This window comes from Maniola jurtina, chromosome 24 (genome assembly GCF_905333055.1).
Source record: "Maniola jurtina chromosome 24, ilManJurt1.1, whole genome shotgun sequence".
Classification (NCBI taxonomy): domain Eukaryota; kingdom Metazoa; phylum Arthropoda; class Insecta; order Lepidoptera; family Nymphalidae; genus Maniola; species Maniola jurtina.
Genome location: NC_060052.1, coordinates 4581267 through 4609141, shown reverse-complemented (window position 1 = coordinate 4609141; position 27875 = coordinate 4581267). Strand labels below are relative to the sequence as shown.

General features: G+C 36.5%; 1 protein-coding gene across 4 annotated transcripts in view; it reads left to right on the top strand.

Annotated features, from left to right (window-relative positions):
• Nucleotides 1-27875, top strand: part of LOC123877670 (huntingtin) — a 46421-nt gene that overhangs the window by 5623 nt on the left and 12923 nt on the right. Inside the window, exons 9-39 of one of the 4 annotated variants that reach the window (XM_045924517.1) lie at nucleotides 376-519; nucleotides 1091-1200; nucleotides 2033-2157; nucleotides 2495-3315; nucleotides 4242-4438; nucleotides 4915-5034; nucleotides 5597-5852; nucleotides 6281-6455; nucleotides 6753-7004; nucleotides 7895-8070; nucleotides 9011-9535; nucleotides 9982-10142; nucleotides 10756-10849; nucleotides 11371-11470; nucleotides 11869-11963; nucleotides 12468-12713; nucleotides 13456-13849; nucleotides 14570-14756; nucleotides 15429-15573; nucleotides 16650-16832; nucleotides 17486-17604; nucleotides 17962-18093; nucleotides 18852-19004; nucleotides 19462-20506; nucleotides 20940-21136; nucleotides 22072-22218; nucleotides 22729-22917; nucleotides 23547-23695; nucleotides 24488-24615; nucleotides 26981-27184; nucleotides 27646-27824. In XM_045924517.1, coding sequence (XP_045780473.1) covers nucleotides 376-519; nucleotides 1091-1200; nucleotides 2033-2157; nucleotides 2495-3315; nucleotides 4242-4438; nucleotides 4915-5034; nucleotides 5597-5852; nucleotides 6281-6455; nucleotides 6753-7004; nucleotides 7895-8070; nucleotides 9011-9535; nucleotides 9982-10142; nucleotides 10756-10849; nucleotides 11371-11470; nucleotides 11869-11963; nucleotides 12468-12713; nucleotides 13456-13849; nucleotides 14570-14756; nucleotides 15429-15573; nucleotides 16650-16832; nucleotides 17486-17604; nucleotides 17962-18093; nucleotides 18852-19004; nucleotides 19462-20506; nucleotides 20940-21136; nucleotides 22072-22218; nucleotides 22729-22917; nucleotides 23547-23695; nucleotides 24488-24615; nucleotides 26981-27184; nucleotides 27646-27824 — 7148 coding nt within the window. Of the gene's footprint in view, nucleotides 1-375; nucleotides 520-1090; nucleotides 1201-2032; nucleotides 2158-2494; nucleotides 3316-4241; nucleotides 4439-4914; nucleotides 5035-5596; nucleotides 5853-6280; nucleotides 6456-6752; nucleotides 7005-7894; nucleotides 8071-9010; nucleotides 9536-9981; nucleotides 10143-10755; nucleotides 10850-11370; nucleotides 11471-11868; nucleotides 11964-12467; nucleotides 12714-13455; nucleotides 13850-14569; nucleotides 14757-15428; nucleotides 15574-16649; nucleotides 16833-17485; nucleotides 17605-17961; nucleotides 18094-18851; nucleotides 19005-19461; nucleotides 20507-20939; nucleotides 21137-22071; nucleotides 22219-22728; nucleotides 22922-23546; nucleotides 23696-24487; nucleotides 24616-26718; nucleotides 27185-27645; nucleotides 27825-27875 lie in introns of those variants that run through there. The other 3 variants (XM_045924514.1, XM_045924515.1, XM_045924516.1) reach the window with 3 other exon arrangements.

Here is a 27875-nt window from a genome sequence, read left to right as displayed (position 1 = left end):
CGTGTATCTGAATTAAAAAAAATAGCCCAGTAGTTTATTTTACTTTTTACCTCATATTTTCTCGAATTTCAATCTTATTTAAGATTTCCCAAATTTAAAAAAAATATTATATAGATAACTAGCTGATGCCCGCGACTTCGTTCGCGTGAATATAAGTTTTTTTTAAATCCCGTGGAAACTCTGATTTTCCGGGATAAAAAGTAGCCTATGTGCTAATCCAGCTGCTAAAATTTATTTCCATTCCAAATTTCAGTCAAATCCGTCCAGTAATTTTTGCGTGAAGGAGTAACAAACATACACACATACATACACACAAATTTTCACCTAAATAATATTATTGTGATAATAAAGGTCATCTTTCTACTTTTTCTAAAGACCCCAGATTCACCAGAAAGCGATTCTGAAGTCCACATGACGGATGCCGATCAAATGTCCAGGGAATTGTCGGAGAAGTTGCAGGAATACGAAGACGATGGCACGGACGATGATGGGGTAGTCACGTGCGAGGGCGGACTGAAGGTAAAAATATCTCTTGTTCATATTAAACGCAAAACTGACTGACTGACTGACATTCTTCATTTATTTGCATAGATTGAGGAGTACAATAGATAGATAGATAGATAGATAGATAGATAGATAGATAGATAGATAGAAACACTTTATTGCACACAAAAACACATGTAAAAAATCATAACACAGAATGAAGAAAACAGAAAAATCAATTGTGCGCAAAGGCGGCCTTATTGCTATGTATAGATGTTATGCTTATGGGTGAGTAACTACAATCTGCCACAGAGTGGCATGCAAAATAACTTCTTATTCTTATTTTACAAAATTAAAATTTTTCAATTAACAAAATAAAAGTACCTGATTAACCCAGTCATATCAACATACAGTTCGAACCATTGGACCTATAATTCACCAAGGTTGAGATGGCGATTGGGGTATGAGGTGAGTCTTGTTAAAAAAAACTATATCAGATCAACCAATCTCTAATCATGGTTTGGAATAGTGGAAAAAGCCTCAAAAACTTTTTTTTTTTAAATATTCTCATAGGCATAGAATTAACTTATTTTATGTATATTTACAGATAAATATTGGAACCTCAGCAGATGACGATGTGCGGCTCAAGTATTGCGCGAGATTGCTGGTTTCTAAGTTTCTTTTGACCGGTAATAAAGGAGGAATCATCTCAGATAGGTTAGTATTTCAGCTAGGTTATATTAAAAATATCCTATTAATATATTGATGCACAGATACCTAGATAGATGTAAAAAAAATCTAGGAATTTCGTCACAAACCATATTGAGAATGCTGTGCTGAAATATATCTCTGATCTGATAAGTAAAGCCTATTATAACATCAATAACTAGCGACCGGCCCCGGCTTCGCAAGGGTAGCTTATTATAATTTACAGAGGGATCTCTAATTTTTTGAAAATAAAATATAGCCTATGTTACTCAGGCATAATGCAGCTTTCTATTGGTGAAAAAATTTTCAAAATTGATTATGTAGTTCAAGAGATAACCCCCTACAAACAAACTTACAAACTTTACTTCTTTATAATATTATTAGTATAGACAACTCTAACGTTTGATGCAGCAGCGTCTCCCTACCAACCCGAAAACTGCTGTGCCCCAATGGGTTTCAATATTGAAATCACACTAATCACTAATATTATAAAGGCGAACGTTTGTGTGTATGTGTGTGTGTGTATGTTCGTTACTCCTTCACGCAAAAATTACTGGACGGATTTGGCTGAAATTTGGAATGTAGATAGATAATATCCTGGATTAGCACATAGGCTACTTTTTATCCCGGAAAATCAAAGGGTTCCCACGGGATTTCGAAAAACCTAAATCCACGCGGGCGAAGTCGCGGGCATCGGCTAGTGATAATATAATACTTAATTGTAATTTGTTGATGTCTGGAATTCATCCCAGAAAGAAGCCACTCTTCCTCATTATAGCGTAAACTTTGTAATAACAGCCAATATAGAGATGGTCCATTTTTATTTTTTTTCCTTTTTTAGGAGTGTCAGGGTGTCAGTGAAGTCTTCAGCTTTATCGTGTATATCTGTCATAATGCAGTTATATCCTCAAGCAGCTACTTTGTATGTGGACAAGGATGCTGATTTGAAATTCCAAAATTATTCAGGTATGTGTGACAAAAAAAAACTGATAGACTTATTTCAATTGACACCTTTCATAATATCTTCTTTATTCATGTATAACCCCGATATTAAGTCAAAAAATCAAACCAAAAATACTATTGATAGGAGCAATGACTTATCAGGCTATCAACAAAACAATATTAGTTAGGAGGGCTACCGCCTTGGTTTGGCAAAGTGACGATCGTATGTGGCTCTGATTGGCTGATACTCTCTCACTATTGGATGAAATAAATTGTCGCAGGACGAATACCATAAATTCTGCCAATCACAACAATTGAGATTGTTGCAAGCCTGATACACTAAACTTTAATATTATTTCAGGATCATCAGAAGGCACCGATTCAAACCCCGATCACATAAACGAATTCATAATCGAAAGAAACGTTTGCTACCAAGACTCCATAACAGAGTCTCTCAGCCAAGAACTGTTAAATCGTAGCACAGACAGCCAGTCACAGCCATTCAACAAAAAGGATAGCAAATCTTTAGAGAAATCCACTGACAGTGAACAAAAAAATTCGAGTTCCAAAGATATACAAAGCAATATTTTAGATAGCAAAGCTTTCACCAAAGACTTAGTAGCTAGCGGATTAAGTGCAGATAGTACAAACCCTAATATGACGAATAGTAACTTCACATCAAACTCTAATATGACGGGCAGTATAGACCATAATTCGACTGGGTATCCAATGTCTAGTAGTGGGGATATTCTTTCATCTAGCATAGATTTAGATATGAAATTTGATCATTTTGGTGAATCAACAATCAATTTGGATACCAATGCAGACAATATGGACTCATCTAAAGACGAGAAAATTACTCGGAAAGAGTTAAAACGTATGGAAGAAGTTGTTTATGATAGTAAAGATGTTCCAGATGATACGAAAGTTCAAACTGTGGAATGTAATGAAGATAAAAATGATGATTTTGAATACCAGCATATGTCGGATCTATTTGTATTGTTAGAGGGTCACAACGACCCTCAGATTAGGGGGTTGGTTCGGGTTTGTATTGGCAATTATTTGGTTGCTGCGTTAGATTTGGCACATGGTGATTATAATCGATGGAGGAATTATAGTTTGTTACCAAAGGAAGTTAGTGTTCATTTTAGTATTGAGAAGTTAATGGAGATTGTGTTGAAGGTAAGAATCCTTCTTCGAACTTCGTCTGTGGTGGCGTTTGCTGGCGCGCGTGTTGTGACTTTTCGGAGTGTTTTTTTGTTAGAAGTGGCCGGTTTTTGTGTTCTGCTGGTGTTTATTGGTGGTGGAACTGACTGGGAAGCGCTCTAAAGGGGCGCCGCGTGTTTGTCGGCGGGCGCCGCCACAGACGAAGTCCATACTTATACATATAGTTTCCCTAACTTGTAAATAACTACAAACTTGACATTGACTAATCAGTGTAAAGCCAGACGAGAGAAGAAAAAAAAAAGAGTCCTTCTTCTTTCTTTCTGGGCTGGTTTTCGCACTTAAACGTTTCCTTCTGTTGTGCGTAGTAAGAGTAAGAGAAGTAAGAGTCCTTTAAGCCCTCTCTACACTCGTGCCGCGAAAGTTCAAGAACGTCCCGAAACAAGATTTTTGGATGGATTCGCGGCTTCATCATTCGATGTCCATTTTGTTGTCTGGACGACTGCGAAAAGTTTTGAAACTTTGCGAATGTTGAAGAACATAATTTATTTAACGCGCAGATACGAGCGTTCAAATCGCGGGCAAAATTCACTGCCGCGAGTGAAGTGCGGGTTTAAAGCCTTAGGCCTCATTTACAAGAGAGCTTTTTTAACGCCTGTTAAAAAAGCTTTTAAATAAAACAAATTTATTCCCGAGTATCTGTTCACACGTAATTTCGTACTATTTGGACGTTTTTTTAACGGACGTTTAAAAGGTCTCGTGTGAATGAGGCCTTAAGTCGTTTTTACATGAGAAATTTTGTTTTCAATTCCGATTTGCAGTTTTGGCTTTTGCGTTGTGTGAATACCGCCAATAAACCACCAAAGCAATTAGGATATGCTTATTTTTGTTTTCATGTATTTATAATATATTTTTTAACTTAAGCTGTACTAATTCCTTCACAGGGTTTATCAGACGAGATTCACTCATCAGTTAATCACACGTTAACATCACTGATAACACTGTCAGTCGCACTGTGCAACAGTGTCCACTGGTGGCTTATGAATGACGCGTTAAACTCACTGATCAGTGTGATGAACAATAGCTACTGGCTGGTTAGGGTGAATCTAGCCAGACTGTACGAGTCTTTGCCGTATTCGAAGTAAGTAATTTCAGAGCATATTTTTCGTGTGTATCTGTTTGTGGCATCGTTGCTTCTAAACTAATGAACCGATTTTAATTTAGTTTTTTTTGTTTGAAAAGTTGCTTGTTCGAGTGTTCTTAGCTATAATCCGAGAAAATCGGTTCAGCCGTTTGAAAGTTATCAGCTCTTTTCTAGTTACTGTAACCTTCACTTGTCGGGGGTGTTATAAATTTTTAATTTATACTTGTTACCTTTATGATAAAGAAAGCTACTAGTCTGTATATGCACAGAGAAATCTGAGATATTACAGACCAACTTAAATTCTTAATGCAATTTTCACTAACAAGTAATTTTGTTTATATTAAAATTTAAGGTTTTGGCCTGATAAAGTTACTACTTTATGAATTCTATACTTTATATGGTTGAGATTCATCAATCAAATAACCGTCAGTATTATAAGTTGATATAATATAATAAGGATCATCTTCTTCCAGACTTTTCACATTACATCCAGAATATTACGCCCAAAGTAAATTGATAATGGATGCGTTGCTACATTTATTAGGAGACCAGGATCAAAAGGTTCGAACGGCGGCCGCTCAAGCAATTTCAAGGTACGTATCCTAATAGCAGTTTAAAGTTCCCTTAAAAGTTCAGGATTTAAAAAAAAAAACTGATTGGTACCTCAATTGGTAATCCTTCGCAGTATCTTATTTATAAATATGGGAATATATTCCAAAAATAACTCAATGAAAAAACACATGATTCACAACATATTTTTGTATTATTTAAGAAACAAAGATTTCTTAGATTTAATATTAAAATATGTAGGTGATTCATATTATTTGATCCGAAGGTGTTGATTTAATTTACCTATTACAAAATAAAATGGTTTAACAAACAACAATGGTTTATTACAAATGGCAAATTTATTCAGATTCACCATTGTTCAGATTCGATTCGAGCAACTTTGAGTTTGTGTTTGTAAATGTATGGCTTATCTTATGAGTTAGCGAGTTTATTATAAAGATTTTCAGGATTACAATATTTCAAAACTATCCGCCCCAACGAGCAAAATGATGTGTGCAACTTACCCCTAGAGTTAGTGAGACTTATCTTAAGAGTAAGTGTTAAGAGTGCCTTGTAATAAAGATTTTCATTATTACAATATTTTAGCATTGTACCAAATATCTATCCACCCCGACGCACTACGCCGATTTCAATGATGACAAACTTATCAAAGGAACACACACAAAAGTTCACGTTCGATTCGCACAACTTATCATTAGAGTTAGTGAGAGAGATCTATTTCTACAACGATCTGCCTGACCAATTGAAGAATGGGTCGATATTGGAATGTAAGGACAGTCTTATGACGATAGTCGGTGATTTAGTTGGGAGACTAATGGCTTCAAATTGCAAGTTTTATTCGGTAAGTAATTTTTGGGGTTAAACTTCTTTAGGCGCGATATGAGAATTACTGTCTTTTTCCAAAATGGCCGCCAAATAGAACAGCTGTTTTGATGCCGCCATCTTAACTTATGTTTATTAATCGGTAGTAATTTTTGAAGTAATTTATATGCTAGTTGATAGTGATTCTGATCTTTTCCAAAATGGCCGCCAAAACAGCAAAAACAGAACAGTTGTTCTGCTTGGTGATCATGTTACCATCTTAACGAGAATTCCAATTCCGATATCACGTTTATTTTATTGAATATTGTACTGCAGCGGGCTCTGGCAAGTCCCATTGTAGAATCCACGCATTATAGAGTCTGGTCTGTAAATTTATTTGTGCAACGTCACGTAAGTCAAGCTCAAATCAGACAAATTGAGAGAAGTAAACCGTATGATTTTTTTTAGCAAGGTCTCCTAGAGGCACTAAGACTGATATGCCGTCGCTGGTCGCCATGGAAGCACATACAAGCATACACCGAGCAGGGCATTTTGAGCTATTGCCTGGATAACCTGGACTATTGCAACGGTGTTGTTAGCGTACGGACCATGCTTCTGGATATATGCCGATTGGTTTATCCAGGTATGTGTTGTGTATTAGAGATATTTCTCCTAGGAAGCGTGGATCATTGACCATTGATGAGTTGGTGCTCATTTAGTGCTCATGCAATAATTGGGTTCAATTTTAGGGTCCCGTACCCGCAGGTTTCCAAAGGGGCCTATTAATAAGCCTCCGCTGTCCGTTCGTCCGTCTGTCTGTCTGTCTGTCATTTTCACAGAATGTGTATTTCTATTGTTGCTATAACAGCAAACAACACTATACTTATAGCTTATCACAAGATAATATGTAGTAAAATAAAGATTTTTCATTAAATTAAAGTGGAAATCCACAACATAATGCGCCACAGAACAACCAATCGAGACATCTTCGAGCGGGACACCCAAGAGTTGAAAGAAAAATGGCAACACTTGGAAAATCAGAAGGTTGCCAACCTAGCGGAGAAATTCTTGCAAGTGACGTTGAAAATGTTGAATGTCTTGGTGCATTTGATAGAGGATGTTAACCCCAATGTGCACTTAAATAGGAGTGGTATTGCTTTGCCGGGAAGTCCTGTTCGAAGGAAAACGCAAGGTAAGCCGTACCTTTAAAAATTATGTTTTATCTATATTTATATTTAGAATTATTCTCATATAAGTGAACATTGTTCTTCTGAGAAATAAACCTAACCTAAGCCAAATCTTATTACTGAGTTACTTTACGCCACTTTCATGATAAAATAGGGAAAGTAAGCGAAAATGAGAAATAAAGTAGATAATTTTGAAATGGTTTTATATGTTTTTCTTTTCTTTGGTTGAGTAAGCAGTGCCTTTTTGTTTGCATGAGTCGAGCAGAGTCGAACCCGACAAAGTAATGAAATATAAATTAATTATACAAACTATAACCGAAAACCTATAATTTATTTCAAAATCTTTATTCCACACAAAAGCCTAAAAATAGAACTTCACTACATGCAAAGGCGGTTAATAGCGATCTCTCCCAAACTACCTTTGGAGAAAGGATATTTATTTAAAGCTCACAGATTCAAAAATACTTTCAGATCAGACTCAGTAGATCAGACAAGTGTAAATTTTTAATTTACACTTGTCTATTACTTAATATCTCCTATCTCCCTAGAAAAGAGTTGATAACTTTCAAACGGTTGAACCGATTTTCTTGGATTATAGCTAAGAACACTCGATCAAGCCACCTTTCAAACAAAAAAACTAAATTAAAATCGGTTCATTAGTTTAGGAGCTACGATGCCACAGACAGATACACGGATACACACGTCAAACTTATAACACACCTCTTTTTGGGTCGGGGGTTAATAATTGGACTGTTCTTAGAATAGATTGAGTTGGCCAGTAAAAGGAAGTGTTATGTTAAGTTTAAATGCAAAAATAATAATCATTTGGTAACTATTTTAACACACAATTTTGCACGCATATGTACAGTTCAAAATCAAAACGATATTTGTCCAGATTCGGTTCAAAGAAAAGGCAGCATTACTTCAGAGTCTGACGACAAAGGCTCTCTACGTAAACGAACGCCCATACCCGCAACCAGTCTGAAAGCTAACTTTGCGGGACATTTCTTCAATGAACCCTTTTATATGAAGCTATATGAAAATTTGCGGGCCACATATTCGAATCACAAAGTAAGTATTCAGTATATAGCAAATAAGTTTTTTTATTGTGTGACTAGCTGATGCCCGCAGCTTCGCCCGCGTGGATTGGTCAGATCCCCTGCAGCATCAGGATTGAGGAGTTGGACTCCAAATTTTTTATGAAACAATGTCGCAAAGTTCCTCTATCGATTAAAAAAGAAATGACGCAAATCGGTTCAGAAATCTCGGAGATTTCGGTGTACATAGGTAGAAAAACACAACTCCCTTTTTGAAAGTCGGTTAAAAAAGTAGCCTATTTTACTCCCTGGTCAATTCTCTACTTGTCTGTGAAAACCCCGTCAAAATCGGTCCAGCCGTTCCGAAGATTAGCCTTTTCAAACAGACAGACAGACAGACAGACAGACAGACAGACAGACAGACAGACAGACAGACAGACAGACAGACAGACAGACAGACAGACAGACAGACAGACAAAAATTTTAAAAACGCGTGATTCAGTGTTGGTATCGTTCAAATAACCATATGAGCTTAATATGAGGTAGTTATTTCGAAATTACAGACAGACACTCCAATTTTATTTATTAGTAAGTATAGATAGGCTTGCGCTAGATGACAAACATGCCTGAAAAACAGAGCAATTATGAAATCTAGGTTGGATCGCGCTTACCTAGAAGATGCTTATTCACTCTTTCTTAGCTTGAAGGTATACAAGTTATACTTGGCAGGAAACACGCCTGTACGCCTGACGTACATTCTACACCTTAGCGGTTCGTAAAAAGTAAATTTATACTTTTTAAGAGGGTTTTTGTTTAAAATTTTTGATTAATTTTACAGTGATAAGATAAAATGTTTTATCATGCCATAATTTCAAATAAAATTTTGTTTCAGTAATCGAAACAAGATCAGAATATTCGGATTTCAGACTAACTTATTCTCGTACCAGTTTACTGACACTTAAACTTTATTTCAGATAAATCTGGACCCAAAAACGAGCATTTTCCACGAATTCCTCTCAACAACGCTCAACTGTTTGGCCATCCAACTCGAATTGGCTACCGAAAGAGAATTCGGGCCTGTCACAGAAGAGATTCTTTTCTACCTCAAAGTTATGATGCCTCTATCTCCCGACCTAACTGTTTATTGCGTTACCCAACTTCTAAAATGCCTTTTCGGGACCAATATGATTAACCAATACACCGATTTCATGAGCATAGCTGATAAGAAACCAGATTTCGACCCTTCAAGTTTCTTCCAAGATGTCATGCTAGTGAATTCTTTAAAAAACATTGAGGATGATAAAAGTAGCATTAGTTCGAGTTCCAGTCAAAAATTGTCTTTGGATTCGAAAAATCCACGGATGATGGACGAGAGACATTTGCTGATGGCGATGGAGAATTTTTCGAAAAATCGTACGGATAGGAAGTGGAGTACCAATAAGAAGGAATTGGAGCGGTATATACGGCTGTTTGAACCTGTTGTTATACAATCTTTGAAGGTAAGTATTTTCAAACGGACTGCACAAAAAATATGTTAAATTCTGCCAAGATGTCTTCTTTAAATTGGTTTTAAGGAAGACATCTTGACAGAATTTATTCAGATTTCCTATAACATTGCATGCATTTTTTTTAAAGGAGTTTTTAACTTAGTAATTTAGTTTTTAATCATACGCCGCTGTCCTCCAGAGGCTCCATTAAGCTCATTTGATGTTGTCTGTCCAACTAGCCAACCACTGAGGGTCTGTCTTTGCTGCGTTTTACGATGCGAGGTTGCCACAGCATTTTGGGACCCCAACGTTTATCGGTTCTTCGAACTATGTATTTCAGTTTCTTTTAAGAGCAGGCGGGTCACCTGATGTTAAGTGATTACCACCGCAGATGGGAGTCGTATCTTCTCTTATGAAAGGTCTAAAACTTTTTCAAAGCTTTTTTTTTATTATTTTAGAGCTACACAATGCAAAATGACATACCGCTTCAGTGTTCAGTATTACGCCTTCTCAACCAGTTGCTCGCCCTACGAGTGAACTATTGTATGTTGGACAGCGACCAAGTGTTCATAGGCTTCCTTATGCGGCAATTGGAATTAATAGAGCAGCACGAGATACCGTGAGTAATGTTACATCATATATATTTTTTCGTCTCACTAGTTTGGAAATATTTGTTTATTGTTTGAAATCCACACGCAAAAGTCTATTTTATCCGTTAGTGTGGAAAAGTTATTCGAAATTTGAACATGACACGGTGTACCTAATTTTTTTTATCATGACGTCATAACTGCAGTCAAGTCTTAATATACAATTCTCCATAATGTAGGTAGGCTTAATGCTTTCGGTATGATTGAATGCTGGTAAATTTTACATTTCAATTGTTTTTGTTGCATCTTATCCTTTTGAAGTGGTTTACAAAAGCATAAAAGCTCTGCTTACCTATAGAAACTTAATGCTTATACTAAATAATTATGACCTGTCAGTAAATAGGTTCGTACATAAATACCTTCCCTGGCTGCAAGCCATGTGCATGCCACTTTTGAATCTCTCTCTATGCTCAGGATTCTATTTTTGAACCACTCGCTTCGTTAGTGGTTCAACCTTAGAATCTGTATTTGATACAAGTACTCGCGTCAATTATGAACTTTACGGCTTTTCATAGCAAATAACTATTTCAGTTCCTGTTTGATTGCAGTTAATATCTATACTGATTGTTAGTGGTTTTATTTCAGAAACTGTTGCGACCTTGTCAATAGTATCCTGCTGTTTTTGGTACAGCTCTCTTCTTCCAAACATCATACGAAGACAATTATTGAGATCCCAAAGGTCGGTACTGTTTTAAATAATAAAGGTATTTTATAACTCCTCTAAGGTTGACATATATAGAACGCATTTTGGCTTTGCTTAGACTTAAGACACTGTTAAAACGAGACAGCGCTATTATACTGCTGACATAAAACTGTCTCCTTTTAACAGAAACTTAAGTCTGAGCAAAGTGTGTTTCCTACCAATTACAATCCGGGTATCTTTAAAACAAGAGTGAATAGGCACCTTCTAGGTAAACGCGTCCCATCTTAGACCACATCATCACTTCCCATCAGGTGTGATTGTGGTCAAGCGCTTGCCTATAGTGAATAAAAAAATATAAAAAAAAGTCAAAGTACGCTCTTTAGATCTCAGCCTAAGTTAAATGAGTTTTAACTAAGTTTTATAAATTCACTTAAATGTGCATGTTGTAGGTACGCATTAAAAACCTCTATTAGTCCCACGGTTTATGGGTTGGAATTGGAAAAAAAACTGAAAATCATGCAAACATTATGTCAGGTCTATTTTTGTATTGATTACAGCTCATCCAATTATGTGACGGTTTGATGGCATCAGGGGCACAAGACGAATGTATCGCTGGCTTAGAGCCTGTCGCTGTGAAAGTTTTCAGTAATATGGGAGGTAAGGTGAAGATTGTATATACAAGTAAACTTGTGTAGCTAACACATACACAGACGCACGCACGGACGCAGGCATGCAAGCACTTACGTACGCACATACACACGCACGCACGCACTCACACACATTTTCTTCTATGTTGTAAAAGCGCAAACAACATATTTTTTGTGTTTCAAATAATATCCAGTCAAATCAACTTATTAAATGAATACTTTTATATTTAGATACCAATTAGAAAGTGTATTTTGGAGACAAACACACATTTTCTTATACGTTATAAATAATAAAAGATGATCAAACGAACTTCTTGAAGTGAAGTTCAATCATATAATCATTCTAAGATATAATCATTATTTGCAAAATGTTCTGCTGAAAGTGAAAATTTGTTTATTTATTTAAAGGTGGCAGTGTTCTGGGCCGAGCCCAACAACAAGAAATGCAGGCCACTAGAGAAGTTCTTTTCTACATGCTACAGAAAACTATGCATCAGCCTAAAGTACGTAAAATTATGGATCAACAAGAGGATGCCCGCGACTTCGTCCGCGTGGATTTAGGTTTTTAAAGTTCCCGTGGGAACTGTTTTATTTTCCGGGATAAAAAGTTGCCTATGTCAATTACAGGGACGCAAGCTACGTCGGTACCAAATTCCATACAAATCGATTGAGCGGATGGGTTTTTGGGAATCCCGTGGGAACTCTTTGATTTTCTGGGATAAAAAATGTCTCTGCCCGTCCCCGGGATATAAGCTAACGCTGTACCAAATTTCGTCAAAATCGGTTAAACTGTTGGGCCGTGAAAAGGTAGCAGACAGAGACAGACACACTTTCGCATTTATAATATTAGTATGGATAACTGTACAATAGTACAATATTAATAGATTATACTTAAAATGCAAGAATGTCAGAATAATCACACAATAGTTCACAAATAGATAAAAACCCCATATAAGTTAAAAATTCTATCAATAATAAATTATGGAAATAATTTTTTCTCCATTTAGGTTTTAGAGTTAGTATCATGCGTACTATCTCTTTCTCAAGAGCACCCGGAAAGCTACTATCGCTGGTCAGAGTTAGCGAGTGATACTTTGTTAAACTTACTCAGTGAGAGAAGTATAGAATGTGACTCCATACAAGCGGTTGAATCGCTAGAAAGATTACTACAATCTCTATATAGAGATGTCTTGCTAGAACAGACGAGAGTCGAAATACTTTTGAAGATATTGTTTAAAGCACCACCTGATCAGGTAAGTCTTCATACTAAGCAATACTTTGTAAACTTACTCAGCAGGAGAAGTATATAATGCGACTCCATTCAAATGGTTGTGTCACTAAAGAGATTACTCCAGTATAGAGACGTGTCGTTAGGACAGACAAGGGTCGAAATACTTTGAAGATATTGTTCAAAACACTGCATGATCGGGTAAGTTTAATGTAGCGACCTTTGTAAACTTGCTCAGCAGGAGAAGTAAAGACGAAAAAAATGACTCAATAGCTAAAAAATCTGAAGACAAACCTGGAAATTTTCCAAAACATTTTTAAATATCATTTAAGCCGTATTGGGATTTTCTGATCCTAAAGCAAGGTGACGACCTTTGCTTGCATACATTGTGGCTAATTCTTTTGTAAGTGTACATCAATCAATAATCTCTAAACTGAAACTTGGGCGCGTTTTGAACCCTAGTTTTTAAGTAACGTAATTAATTATCACCACTGTATCGTACAAGTTTAACAATTTCGACCATCAAAAGGAGTACGTACAATTGTTCCTACTTTGAATAAATGATTTCGACTTTGACTTTGACTTTGAAATGACATACCATATAAAATTTATTGCTATCCATTCCACAATGCGCCGTGAGGACAATAATTATAGGACTACATATTCATAAACCTGTCGATTTAGTTCAGGAATTAGCTACAATAGGATATTATTGACAAATACTTTACAGTTAAAACAGGTAAACACATTCAAACATTTTATTACAGGATACCACACCCAGAAAGCTAAAACTCCGTTATTTGACAATCGTAATGGTACTCCTGCGTAAAGTACTCGTATTAATCCCAGAAACCGAGGTTCTATTATCGATTAACTACCTCAAATCTACGTGCATTGCCCCACAATCGATATTCTTCAACGTCAAACCAAACGTAGATCCTTTGAACGTTCAAAATGTCAACGAGAACTGCGCGAATCTCTCACCAGATGTCATCCTAGTCAGATTTTTATTCAAGACATTGACGTATGTTATTATGGAGATGGATGATTTTCAAGCGAATGTCGATACTATTGACGATGAAGATAAGGACCAGAATCGCTTGCTGTATGCAGTTTGTGTTAATATTATTGTCCAGGCGAAGCATATGCTGCATTTGACTAGTAAGTTTTTATTGATTTTTTAGGGTTCCGTACCTCAAAAAAAACGGGTCCCTTATCACTTTGTTGTCTGTCTGTCTGTTAGTCCGTCCACCTAACGTATCTGTGAAGAAAATCTATAGGGTATTTCCCGTTGACCTAGGATCATGAAAGGCAGGTAGGTAGCACAGGTATAGCACAAGTAAAGAAAAAAATTCGAAAACCGTGAATTTGTGATTAAATCGCAAAAAAATTTATTATTATATTCAAAGTAAGATAACTATACCAAGTGGGGTATCATATTATGCAAGAGCTTTACCTGTACATGCTAAAACAGATTTTATTTATTTTTATGCATAATAGTTTTTTGATTTATCGTGCAAAACGTTGGATAAATACCCGAGTACGTAACCTAACCGGTGTGCGAGTCTGACTCGCACTTGGACGGTTTTTTAATCACACTAATATTATAAAGGCGAAAGTTTGTATGTGTGTGTGTGTGTGTTTGTTACTCCTTCACGCAAAAACTACTGGACGGATTGGGCTGAAATTTAGAATGGAGATAGATTATACTCTGGATTAGCACATAGGCTAATTTTTATCCCGGAAAATCAAAGAGTTCCCACGGGATTTTTAAAAGACTACATCCACGCGAACGAAGTCGCGGGCATCAGCTAGTAATTCATGAAAGAAATCCAGTAAGGGTAATGTTTGATTAATACTCCTTTTTCGTCTCTTTTACAGATGGCTGCCTCTTTCCCCTAACAGCCAAAATGGCTCAAACAATCTTGCACAATGAGCAAAGTGGACTCAACACTGGGTTATACAGTCCTGAAGAGAATATACCCCTGGACACCCTGAATCTAATCTGTTTGAGGGTTGCTCATAGATTACCTACGTTAACCGTACATTGGTCGCATTTGCTGATCAGGTATGTCTAATTTTTAATTATTTAGTACTAGCCTGTGAGTTGTTCCTTTTTTTACTATATAGGTTTGCGCTTGACTGCAATTATACTAAATAAGATGATGCAGCCTTCACTTTTGGAAGTCGCCTGCCCAGAAGTTACCTATTCACCGCGTGGATTTCTCAGTAAAAAAACACGTGAGAATTATTTGATTTTCCAGGACAAAGTAGTCTATGTTCGTTGTCGTTAGTTCGTCGTCTAAATTGGTTAGATAAATGAATGTGCAGTGAAAAGGTAACAGACAGACAGACACACTTTCGATTTTTATAATATGATTCACTTTAATTATTACAGGCAATAGCCTGTGATTTCGTTAAATTTAGGTTTTTAGTAGTAAAGACTAAGACGTAGTATACTAATTACTAAGTTATACTTATAAGTGACACAAGTTGTCCTACATATCTAACTAATCTCTAATATTATAAATCTGAAATTGTATCTGTTTGTCTGTTACCCTTACCTGTTACCTGTATTTGATGAAATTCACGGTTTCCGGACGAAAAGTACCGTACAGGTTTTTATTCCCTTGACGGGTCTTGAGTTTTGACGGACAGACAGACAACGAAGTGATCCTATAAAGATTACTTTCTTCTCTGGAGAGACAGAATCCTAAAAACAGTAAAACCTTTGTTTTAGGTTAAACTTCCTTTCGCACAAATACTGGCACAAACTGATAGGATTCGCCCGTAACCTGCCATTGAGTGCAGACAGTGGAGACACTACACTTTTGAGGGTAGACCTCTTACAGACTGCGTGTGTTATGGCGTACTGCGAGTATTTTGTGAGTATACTGTACCGTGCCCTTTATTTACTTTCTTATCGATTGCTTTATTTTATTATTATTATTTTATTTTAAAACAAATGTACATTTTAAATATTACAATTGTTCGAAGACTATTCTGGTTTATCATAAACCAGCCCGCCGATTGTGTAAGAAAAACGTATCATGGTCAAACGTATCATTTGATTGGTTCATTCGCTGTTTACCTTTTTGCACAGCCAATCAAAGGGCAGAATTTCTTGACGATAACAATAACCATGAATACGTTTTTCTTACACAACGGGGGACTGGTCGGGTTTATCCGTGCACCAGCATTCCTTGTATTCGCTCTTTATTTTATACTAGCTGATGCCCGCAGCTTCGCCCGCATGGATTGGTCAGATCCCCTGCAGCATCAGGATTGAGGAGTTGGAATCCAATTTTTTTATAAAACAATGTCGCAAAGTTCCTCTATCGATTAAAAAAGAAACGACGCAAATCGGTTTAGAAATCTCGGAGTTTTCGGTGTACATAGGTAGAAAAACACAACTACCTTTTTGAAAGTCGGTTAAAAAAGTAGCCTATTTTACACCCTGATCAATCCTCTACTTGTCTGTGAAAATCCCGTCAAAATCGGTTCAGCCGTTCCAAAGATTAGCCTTTTCAAACAGACAGACAGACAAAAATTTTAAAAACGTGTGATTCAGTGTTGGTATCGTTCAAATAACCATATGAGCTTAATATGAGGTAGTTATTTCGAAATTACAGACAGACACTCCAATTTTATTTATTAGTATAGAAGTATAGATACATTTACTACATTTACACTAACATTGTTTGTGACTAATAACCCTAAGATCCCTAAGTCTAATCTTTGTTAGATTTTGCTGCATTTTTGAACAAAAATCATGTTATCCTTTATTTTTGGATATCCAAATAGGTTATTATTTTCACAATTATTTAAAAGCTAGGAAAAGTGTAAAAAAAAGCGAAAAGGCTAGAGAAAGAGAGTATAAAAAATGATTGCGATAACATAGTCAAACAGTACTATAAGAGTTTTTTCAGGTCTGTACGTCTCAGTCATTTTTCTTCCACAGGTAGACAACGGTCTATCAGAGGCGGTGCACCTAACATGGCTGCTAGTGAACAGAGTCCACGTTCTAGTTTCGCAGTTTAGCGAGGAAATCATCAGGAATCTTATAGATAGAGTTCAGCAGGCCGCGGGGGCTTCGGGGCTATTGCTACAAGCCATCGCTGCGAGGTGTCAGAGCTGTTTGAAGGTACAACTTTAGTATGACGACTCCTTAGAGAAAGAATATTAGTGTAAGATTTTTGACGCCTTAATTGGTGTTTTAGATACTTCTAGAATAATATTTCGTTAATCATTTACAATTAATCGTCTATCAAATCCAAGTAATGAAAAAAAGTTGTATTTTAAATTATACAATGAACCAAAAGCTTAATTTGCTATAATCCGCTAAACCAGACAAATCTATATGGTGCAACATGCAGCATGCGATATGCACTGCCCGCCCTTCACCGCTAAACATGCAGGCAAAACCAGCCACCAAGCAAGCAATACGCACCACCAGCACGCAGCACCACACAAATTCCCAAAACCAATAACCAGGTAACATCTGAGGATGCTCCGGTGTCGGGGCGAAACGTGCGTCGAGTGGTTTTAGGATTTGTGTGGTGCCGTGTAGTGGTGGTGCGTATTGCTTGCTTGGTCGCTGGCATTTACTGCACGTTTAGCAGTGGGAGGGTGGGCGGTGCATATCGCATGCTGCATGTTGCACCACATACATTTGTCTGCTTTCGCGGATTATATCAAATTAAGCTTTTGGTTCCTTGTATATCATGGAATTCCACAAAGTAACGCCTCCTGCTATACAGTATTTTTTATGTCACATTATTTAATGTTTCGTTTTAGGATGAATTTGCTCTAAATACATACAAAATTCTTTCTCTATGCCACGAGAGTCAGTCGGGTGCGTTGGTGTTTTTAATTTGTCGTATCATCGGAAAATTGGAACCGGCCATCGCCACAAGGTATGTTCCATTATTATTTTGCATATAATCTCTTCTATAGGATTTGTTTATTAACTCCCGACCCAAAAAGAGGGGTGTTATAAGTTTGACGTGTGTATCTGTGTACCCGTGTATCTGGTATCTGTCTGTGGCATCGTAGCTCCTAAACGAATGAACCGATTTTAATTTAGTTTTTTTGTTTGAAAGGTGGCTTGATCGAGAGTGTTCTGAGCTATAATCAAAGAAAATCGGTTCAGCCATTTGAAAGTTATCAGCTCTTTTCTAGTTTTTTTACAGAGGTTTTTGTGTCGGGGGTTATTAAATTTTGAAATCCAAAAACCAAGTTTTTCGTTACATCAATTTTTGGTTTCGTTATAGATTCGCGAAATTAGCCATTGACAGATGTCGAATGCTAAAGGATATGTCCTCCGAAGTTGTAAACAGTCAGCTGTCTAAAGAGGACGTTCAAGTGGCCTTGGAATTATTGCAACGGGATAAGGTTCATATTCGGTAAGTATTTTTCATATATTCAAAATGTAGTTTATGCTTTTTTGGTATCCAAGCAAAGAAATATTTTAATTAATTTTCTTTAGTTCCGTCCATAATTTTAATATTTTTTTCTGATGCAGTATCCAAGCTGCTTCATTATTTTTATTTTTTTTTATTTTTTAAACCATCTTTCATAAACATAGACATCTTTCAGATACAAAAACTTTCATTTTTGTTATCACTAATACAATACTCGGCAGGAAAAATTACACGTCGAATTTTAGAAAGAGATAATCGGCAGCTTTGATTTCGTAGAGCGTTGTCTCTGTCATTGAGATTGACAAGTCAGTGAAAACGTCACATAGGTACGATAGTGACAGAAACAGCTATACTCTGTGCAGTCGTAGTTGCCGATCTCTTACTAACGTTTGATATGTATCTTTTTACCCAACTACGGCAAAGCCAAAAGGAAGGGTTGTGATTTTAGCAGTCTATGTATGTATGTATGTTTGTATCAGATTCTGTGTATTCCACCGTAGCGCCTAAATAACTGGGCCGATTTTGATGAATGAGGTGTCAATAAACTTGTTATTATGGTCCGGGTAACATAGGCTACATTTTGTACGAAGAAAGTTGACCTGTTGTTAAATCAAAAAAGAGTTACTCCAAAAATGTTTTGCTCTTATAAAGTTTAGGTGTTTCAATATTTTTCTGAATATGTACGATGTATGAGTTTCATTCTATTGATGCAGATTATTAAATCTCAGTTTTTTTTTTAGATATTCGAACTTGGTTGTGGAGTTAAACGCATTAGCATCAACTATATTTGACCTGTCTCCTCTGGACCTGTCGCAAGAGAGAGCGATCAACACACATTATATTGTCACTACTGATGTCGATAGTAATTGGTTACTTAATCAGATCAAAAGCAGGTAAATTAAATTAATGTTGTACAAAAGGCATTCCGAACCAATGGTAGATGCTTTTGACAAGTACTTGTAAAAGTAATTGAATAAAAAAAAAATTACGCACTAGATTGGCCATTCCAAACAAGAATTTTTTGATGCAAGTTGCATCCTTTGCTTATAACATGATGGCCAGTGCCATGTTTTATTTGACAGGCGTGTAGAATTGTTGGGAATAGCCGTTCCAACATTTAATTCAAGGGTGCTTATTAAAATAGTATTTTAATACTCAATTTTAGTACTCATTTATTTAGTATGATAATATAAATAGCTTTTGATTTGTATTGATCTATTAAAATGCAGAGATCTTATTGGTGGTTTTCACTCATATTCTTTGCTTTGCACCCTCATACATCCCTGAAGGAAAAGTTGCCTAAATGTTATGATAGTTAAGTTAAATTGTAAAGTATATTCTTATCGACAGATGCTGTCAAGCAGATTGTACTATGCCAAAAGTATCAAAACATACCGATCTCGCTCATTTACTATCAAGCGTATCTTTTGAGGATCTTACAACTATAATGAATTGCTCGGAGTTCTACAGAAAAATCTTAAGCGCTTGCTTTAGAGTCGCATGCGAAAGCTTCACGAGAGATCTGTTCAATATTGTATCTGTATACGAACTAAGGGAGACAGAAATAGAGGCGATAAGAGAACAGAGAGAGATGGCAAAAGCCCAAGACGAGATGACGTCATCTTTTGATAGCAATAAGCTGAACGTAGTGAATTCATTATACGTTTTCAAAAAGAGTGACAATAAAGAATCGAAATCACAGTTTTTCATTCCAATAATGGAAAATGACGTCAGAGAAAAGTTCGGAAACCTAAAAATTTCGGATGAAGATTCCGACATCATGGTACCAGAATTACCAAAGTTGTATCTAGCTGCCGTTGCAACTTTAGACAAGTCTCTGGCAGATGTCCTAAGATTATTTCCCAAACAGAATAGACCGTTAAGTCAATCGGAAAATTTTAGCTTGAACGTGGAACAAACTATTGATAGATACACCAGAAGATGCCACCAAGTTTTCCAAGATAAATTGTTCTACCAAGAATTTGTAACCATTCAAACGATTTTGACCGGTTTTCTAGATGCTGTTGACAAAGTTTTGACGGTTATAGACGAAACTGACTGTGATTTGGTAGATAAATGTGTGGAAAATATAATTCCGAACACATTAGCACGAAACATTGCTGTATTTTCTGTAGTGTCCTTGCAATACTTGTCGTTTTTGATCAAAAATAAGAAAATTGTTGAAACTCCCGTACATGCTGACGTTTCTTTTCGAGTGACAAATGCGTCCACAGATAATGTATGCGTGGATCACATAATGGTGGTCACCATAGATAATGTTGCGAAGGCGTTGAGTTTCAATGAAATCTGGTCGGAATTGAATGTTGAGAGTAACTTTAATAGAACACAGTCGGCTATTAGCTGTCTGTACGCGATTGTAAAGTATCTGGTGAAGGTAATATGCTTTCATTTTTTATCATAGACTAGCTACTTTATTACAACATGGGGTTATTCAAGGGGCGGACCAACAAATTCCTGAAAGGCCCCCAACGCATCGGCGGTACCTCTGGTGCTGCAAATGTTCATGGGCGGCGGTAATCACTTTACATCAGGTGACTGCCTGCTCGTTAATCGTCGTTTTATAAAAAAAATACTTCCACGACTACATCCACAAAGATTACCTTGTTACCAATGGGACTAACTTATATGCAGGCGACAAAAAATAGCTAGTCTATCCATGTTCACGATGCCAAGCTATCTCTATCTTTTATCAAGACTTTTACCTCATTTGTAACATGCTTCAGCAGTTTGTTTTCAATTCAGCTAAAGAGTTATGTTTATGTTGTTAGGAGAAAAATGAAAATGATTATTTTGCTTACTGTTTTTAGGATACAAAACCCTTGATACTAAAATCTCACTTGAAAGTCCAAGATTCTGGTCCACTTCCGGATATAATAATAACGGGCAATAAACTGGCGACACTAGTTGAATATTGGGAGGAGAACTTCTATACGACAGAGAATAGGAATATCCTCGGTAAACGACATAGGAAATCTATTGAAAGTCTTCTTATCAGTTTAGCTAGGTAAGTTATTATGATAGTATTTTGAACTTTAAAGCTAAAATCTATCTAAATCACTTAATTTTGCTCAAACTTAAGAGAGAGTCAAAGCGAGACAGCCTTGTATCTTTGTATCTCTACACAAATCTGTCTCGTTTTATCTCCATTTTAAGGCCGATTCACACCAAGTGACACGTGCGTAGTGACGCGCGTAAACCCCTAACACCCGGTTACGCATACGTCCACGATTTACGCAAGTTTCATACAGTTCGATAGATTATAACGCGATAATACGCGCTACGTCTACACTTACGCAACGCTTACGCAGACTATGTGAACGAGCTATTAAGTCTGAGCTCAGTCTATAGATCTCAACGTACATAGTTCAAAAAATTAATAGACGTTGGGGTCTCTAGAATAGGCTGCTAGAATGCGACCCCGCCCCGCAAAGCGCAGCGCTGGCACTCCATCACGAACAGACGACATCAAACGAGTTGCATGGAGCCGCTGGATTTAGGCAGCGCGAGACTGTAGCCTATGGAAGTCCCTACAAGAGTCCCAATGTCCAGCTGTGGACATCTATCCCGCTGAATGACTGAACTTTCTTATGAGACTTATAGCTGTTAGCCACCATGTCTCGGATCCATTTACTTATAGAATTATCTATCCATACTAATATTTATAAATGCGAAAGTGTGTCTGTCTGTATGTCTGTTTTCTACGTTTTCACGGCTCAACCGCTGAACCGATTTTAGTGAAATTTTTTTATCCCCGGAAATTAACTTCGGCAACTTTTTATACCGGAAAAGCAAAGAGTTCCCAGGGGATTTTTAAATAAACCTAAATCCACGCGGACGAAGTCGCGGGCATCATCTAGTATATAATAAAAATATCAAAATAAAAATGTGTAGAATGTAGATGGATTTTTTCAATGGATTTTAAGTTATGTTGTTTTGCAGGTTGGAATTAGTGTCAAACGTTGCTCTAATACCCTCAATAGCGTGGTCGTGCGTAGAAGTGAGAGTCAAGAAGGATCAATTGGAGAAAATCGATTTGCCTCTCCAACCCTTGCAGGACATGGACGTTTTGGAAGCATTCCTATTTAGGTATGATTTTACATACCTACTTTTTTAGGTATCCTGAGAATGATGAAATATATGGTCAGATTTCTTACAAACTTAAGATGCCAGAAAATTAATAGCAAGTATCAAGGATCGTAAATAAATTGTCCAATAGTTTTGTATTGCAAAAATTATATTATTAAATTGTTGTAATTTGTTTTCGTAATAGACTTTTTAGTAACCATTATCTTAGTAATGCATATTGAGTGATCACTTATCACTGGAGTTTCTTGCAGATTCTTCTCGGTAGAAACGGTATTCTGAATTAAGAGGATAGATTCAAATGCACTTCTATTTATATTTTCTATAGCTGAATTTTGTTAGCGACGTTATGATTTCAATCAAATGGCACTCTTTTTCTATTGGGTGAAATACGCGGTTAATTTACTTACAAATTCGGTGTTAAGACCTGAGGAAGCAAAAATATGGCAATCATGTAGATTCATAATGCATTCATTTTTCTCTGATTGTTTATATACATTTTTTTGTTTATAGAGTAAATCTTATAGGATGGTCGTCAAAGAAGCAATTCGAAGAGATCTGGGTGGGGATATTGGGAGCTTTGCAAGGGAACGGCACTCATTGGGCGGTGAATGGGATCACCCAGCTGTTGCTCAGTGTAGCGCCTTCCATACGAGGGAGGATGCTGCATGTACCGAGGAAATATCAACCTTTGACTGAAGGGTATGTTATACATTTTTGTTTATGGAGTAAACCTTATAGAATGGCCGTCGGTATTTAGGATAAGTTTTATAAAAAACCAGCTGTTGCCTGCGACTACGTCCACATCTACGATATTCTAAAAAATCTTTCATACAAACCTTGTCCTTCCTGAAAATATATAGGTACATAGATATGGCATAGCTTACTGCCCAGGTCTAGCTTAAGGGCCCTGATTTCGAAGGACAGATATAGGGCTTCAAAGTTGAGTCTGTAATTTTTTTCACTAAAACTAGGTGCAGGAGATTGGTCACTACAAAATAAATAAACTGGTTTTTGTAAATATGATATATTAAATCTCAATATTATGAAAAACTTTTTTTTTTTAAATATGTACTATTCAACTATGTGAAAGTTTTTCCTATGATGGTAAATTTGGCGCTTGAAATTTCATATTTTTTGGTTTTAGTGTAAGTTGGTTCTGCTCTATATTTATTTGTAACTTCACTATCGTAACAATGATAACGTTCGTTAGATAGTGCGTTTCGTCGTTACCATTTTAAAAATCATCCCCAGTGGAAAGTGTTAAGATACATGCATTTCTTCTTTCCTGACGCCAAAAATTTCAAAAATATTTTTGTTTTCATTCTCAGCATGCAACGTCTTCGCAACATTCTTATTGGCACATCAGCGTACAGTCTCTTCGAAGATATTAACCTAGAACGAATACCGCTAATAAACGAGGGGCATCGAGGATTCCACTATGGACAATTTAGTACGGAGTTCTTGAAGTATGCTGCAGGTAAGTTGTGACTGAATTTGATGAGTAAAATGTACGTTCTTTTCAATAAGAGATCTTCTGAAACTATAGCCGTAACATAACTGATAACTATGTATATTGTGGTACATCAATCAATACGTCTGGGTTTTTAAAAATATGAATAGCGAGAAAACGAATAGGCACGCGTAGTGATTATGCCCGCCCTTGAAAATTTGCAGTATCATAAGAAACACCAATGCTTTTTTGCTGCTCCTTAGATTACCTAATATTGACTTGTTTGACGTACTGCCTTGACCGGAACTAACTGTTGATGATTGTTAAAGGATGTAAGAGATCCTATAAAATCTTCCCTGACTAATTTCAAGTTGGACTTACAGAGTAAAAAGTAAATTAAAAAAGGAGAACCATTATAACAGGATTTTGGGAGACTTCGTCCGTGTTGGTGTTAGCTGGCGGGCGTGCTCTGCCTTTTTGGAGTGTTTTTTTTTTTGTTAAAACTGACTGGAAAGCGCTCCAAGGGGGTGCCGTGCGTGTGTCGGCGAGCGCTGGCACAGACGGGGTCCATACTTGTATAGTTTAACTAACTTGTTACAAATAACTACAAACTTGACATTGGCTAATCTTCGTAAAGCCAGACGAAAGAGAAAAAAAAAGGATTTTGGGAAATCACAAGAGATAGGGAAATATAGTAGTTTTTGTTTCCATCGAACTGGTGTTTTATTAAATTACCTTAAAAATAAAGTCGCGTTCTGAATCCTAGCCAATGATATATCTGGATTTTAAAAGAGACAAGCTTTGTTTGATTGTTCACAGATATATCGGATGAGGCTTCATACAGAGTTCGTAAAGAAGTTAAACGCAAGAAAAAGAATCAAGAGATTGACGTGAACAGCTGTCTACAGTTGCTTATGGATGTGACTACTGACATGTTAGATTCTAAGGTATTGTATAGATATTTTCCTCCATCACCTGTCACTGTTTTACTTATGCATTTATTTAACGTTCTATCCTTGTTGTGTCAGTTTGGCTAGTGTGTCAAAGACTACAACAGGAGAAAAAGATTTGAATCGAGGCCACCCAAAAAGACAGTATGTATGTATGTCGTATGTATATACTTTGTTGCACCACAAAACACAAATGACAGGTTTGTAACCTAAAAATACCTAATCCTAAAAAAACTGTAAAAGGAAACTTATAGGTACAAAAAGGTGGTCCTATCGCTAAATAGCGATCTCTTCTAGATAACCATAACCTTAACGCTAGAGAGAAAACGAACAAACTGCAGTGTTCAGTGTGTGTCGATTTGGATATTACTCTTTTAGATTTCTATTTTTCTTACGTTCTTGCTATATCAGCATATAGTGGAGTAAATAAAGCCGTAAAATAGCCAATCTTAGGAAGTCCTCAGAAACAGCTCCGATTTTGATGATTTTTTTTTTAAATTCTTGTTTTTTATACATTATTTAAAATCAGAAACGTTTTGAAGCGGGGAAATAATTTTTAGTATTTTTTTATCCATATGTGCGATATTTATCCACGAAGTCCAGAAAAACGCTACCTTCTCTTTGAGAAGTTGTAGAGGAGGTCAAATGCTACAAATGACCTCAAAACACTTATGGGCAAAAACCGCCCGTTTTTGAGTTATTGATCGTTTTCAGAAAAATACGTATTTGTTTCTTTTAAAATTCATTAGAAAAAAAGTGAGGCATATTTCCGACTTTTTATTTAATTTCTAAGAACTAGACATCTCAATTAATAATTGTGAATACTAAAATAAAAATAATCTTTGTAGGTTCCCCGGTTAGGGATCCAAGACTGTACCAGTTTCATAATTTTTATTGGGTTACTTTGCCAAAAATGCAATTTTTTTTTTAAGTTACAGAAATTTTTGGCTTGCAAATTATTTGCAAAGCTTCTAGAGATTCTCAGCTATCTAATGATGTACAAAACATTAAAATAAGTTGAATATTAGCTAAAAAAACGATAAAACAATAGCACAGGGAAGAAATTTCTTAATGCTTAAATTTTAAACAAATCGTTTTTTCTTTGTTTAGAGGTAGTGTCTACTTAGAAAGAGGTAACAGTTTACTGTGAATATGTGATCTGGTTAAGTCTGATCATAAAATTGGCCACGGGATAGCTCAATTAATCGATAGGAACGATTTATTTAAGATTTAAGCGTTAAGAAATTTCTCCCTTGTGCTATTGTTTTATAATTTTTTTAGCTGATTTTCAACTTATTTTAAAGTTTTGTACATCATTAGATAGCTGAGAATCTGTAGAAGCTTTGTAAATAATTTGCAAGCCAAAAATTTCTGTAACTTAAAAAAAAATAGCATTTTTGGCAAAGTAACCCAATAGAAATTATGAAACTGGTACAGTCTTGGATCCCTAACCGGGGAACCTACAAAGATTATTTTTATTTTAGTATTCACAATTATTAATTGAGATGTCTAGTACTTAGAAATTAAATAAAAAGTCGGTAATATGCCTTACTTTTTTTTTTAAAGAAACAAATACGTATTTTTCTGAAAACGATCAATAACTCAAAAACGGGCGGTTTTTGCCCATAAGTGTTTAAAGGTCATTTGTAGCATTTGACCTCCTCTACAACTTCTCAAAGAGAAAGTAGCGTTTTTCTGGACTTTGTGTATAAATATCGCACATATGGATAAAAAAATACTAAAAATTATTTCCCCGCTTCAAAACGTTTCTGATTTTAAATAATGTATAAAAAACAAGAATTTAAAAAAAAAATCATCAAAATCGGAGCTGTTTCTGAGGACTTCCGACGAAAATGCTTCGTTTACTCCACTAATATGTTAATCAAATGTGCCGCTATACTATACTATCCACTCGTACGCAGTGGTCGCGCGTTGCAGCCCTATTGTCGTCGTCGTCACCACCACCACAATGGGCGTTGCTGGCTGTCCTTGTTACACTTATGCAATTTTAAATATTCTGTCCCTGTCTCATCTGTTCAACTAGTACTCTAGATCTCGTTTCTGATATTCCTTTCTATATGAATGGATGTTTATTTACAGTCACCCACCGGCATAGCAGGCCGAGTAGCGTTAATCAAATGCGCCGCAGCGACCTCTGTAGGTGCTATACTATCCACTCACACGCAGTGGTTGCGCGTTGCAGCCCTATTTTCATCGTCACCACCACCACAATGGGCGTCAGCGGGTGTCCTTGTTTCACTTATGCGTTTTTAAATATTCTGTCCCTGTCTTACCCGTTTAGCAAGTACTCCAGATCTCGTTTCTGATATTCCTTTTTATATGAATGGATGTTTATTTACAGTCACCCACCGGCATAGCAGGCCGAGTAGCGTTAATCAAATGCGCCGCAGCGACCTCTGTAGGTGCTATACTATCCACTCACACGCAGTGGTCGCGCGTTGCAGCCCTATTGTCTTCGTCACCACCACCACAATGGGCGTTAGCGGCCGCATCAGCCTTACATTCGTTGGCCGCATGTCTACCTGTTTTGCATCACGCTCATCAGGTGAGATGGAAAAGTCTAGAAATTATTATGGTAAGTGAGAAGTAGTGGTAATATGATTGCTATGGAATGGAAAACAATATGGATATGGAATGTCATGGATATGAAAATAATATGGATGTGGAATTAATTGGCTTTTAAATAAAACAGCTATGGGTTTCAATAAAAATAAAAATAACGATGATTATAAGAATAGTGGAAAGTGGCTAATAACCTGAAATGACAGGTCTGAACGTATTTCTATCTCTTTCATAATACTCCGTGCGGAAAAGGATAGCACTAGATTTAGACATGTTGATTTTCTATTATAATCAAGAACGAGGAAAGTGGGGAAACTCATATATTTTTAACGTGATGACGGCAAGCAGTTACATACGGGTGCCGTCCAAGTCAAATATATAAGCTTGCCATTTCTGTTTAATCCGTGGTCAAAATCTTGGCTATAACAAAATCTTTTCCTACAGGAGCTAACGACAGTCCACGAAAAGCTACTAAAGTCCCTAGGATCGAGTTTTCCTCCACTCAGACAAGCAGCACTACGTGGCTGGTTGTTACAACTCGCGCAGTACGCACGCGTCACGCAACCCGAGGCCATAACTCAGTTACGGCAAACTACTGTGTCACACTTGACTTATAACTTCAAGTAAGTTTATCATAACTGGATTCAGTACATTTTTAACCGGCTTCAAAAAAG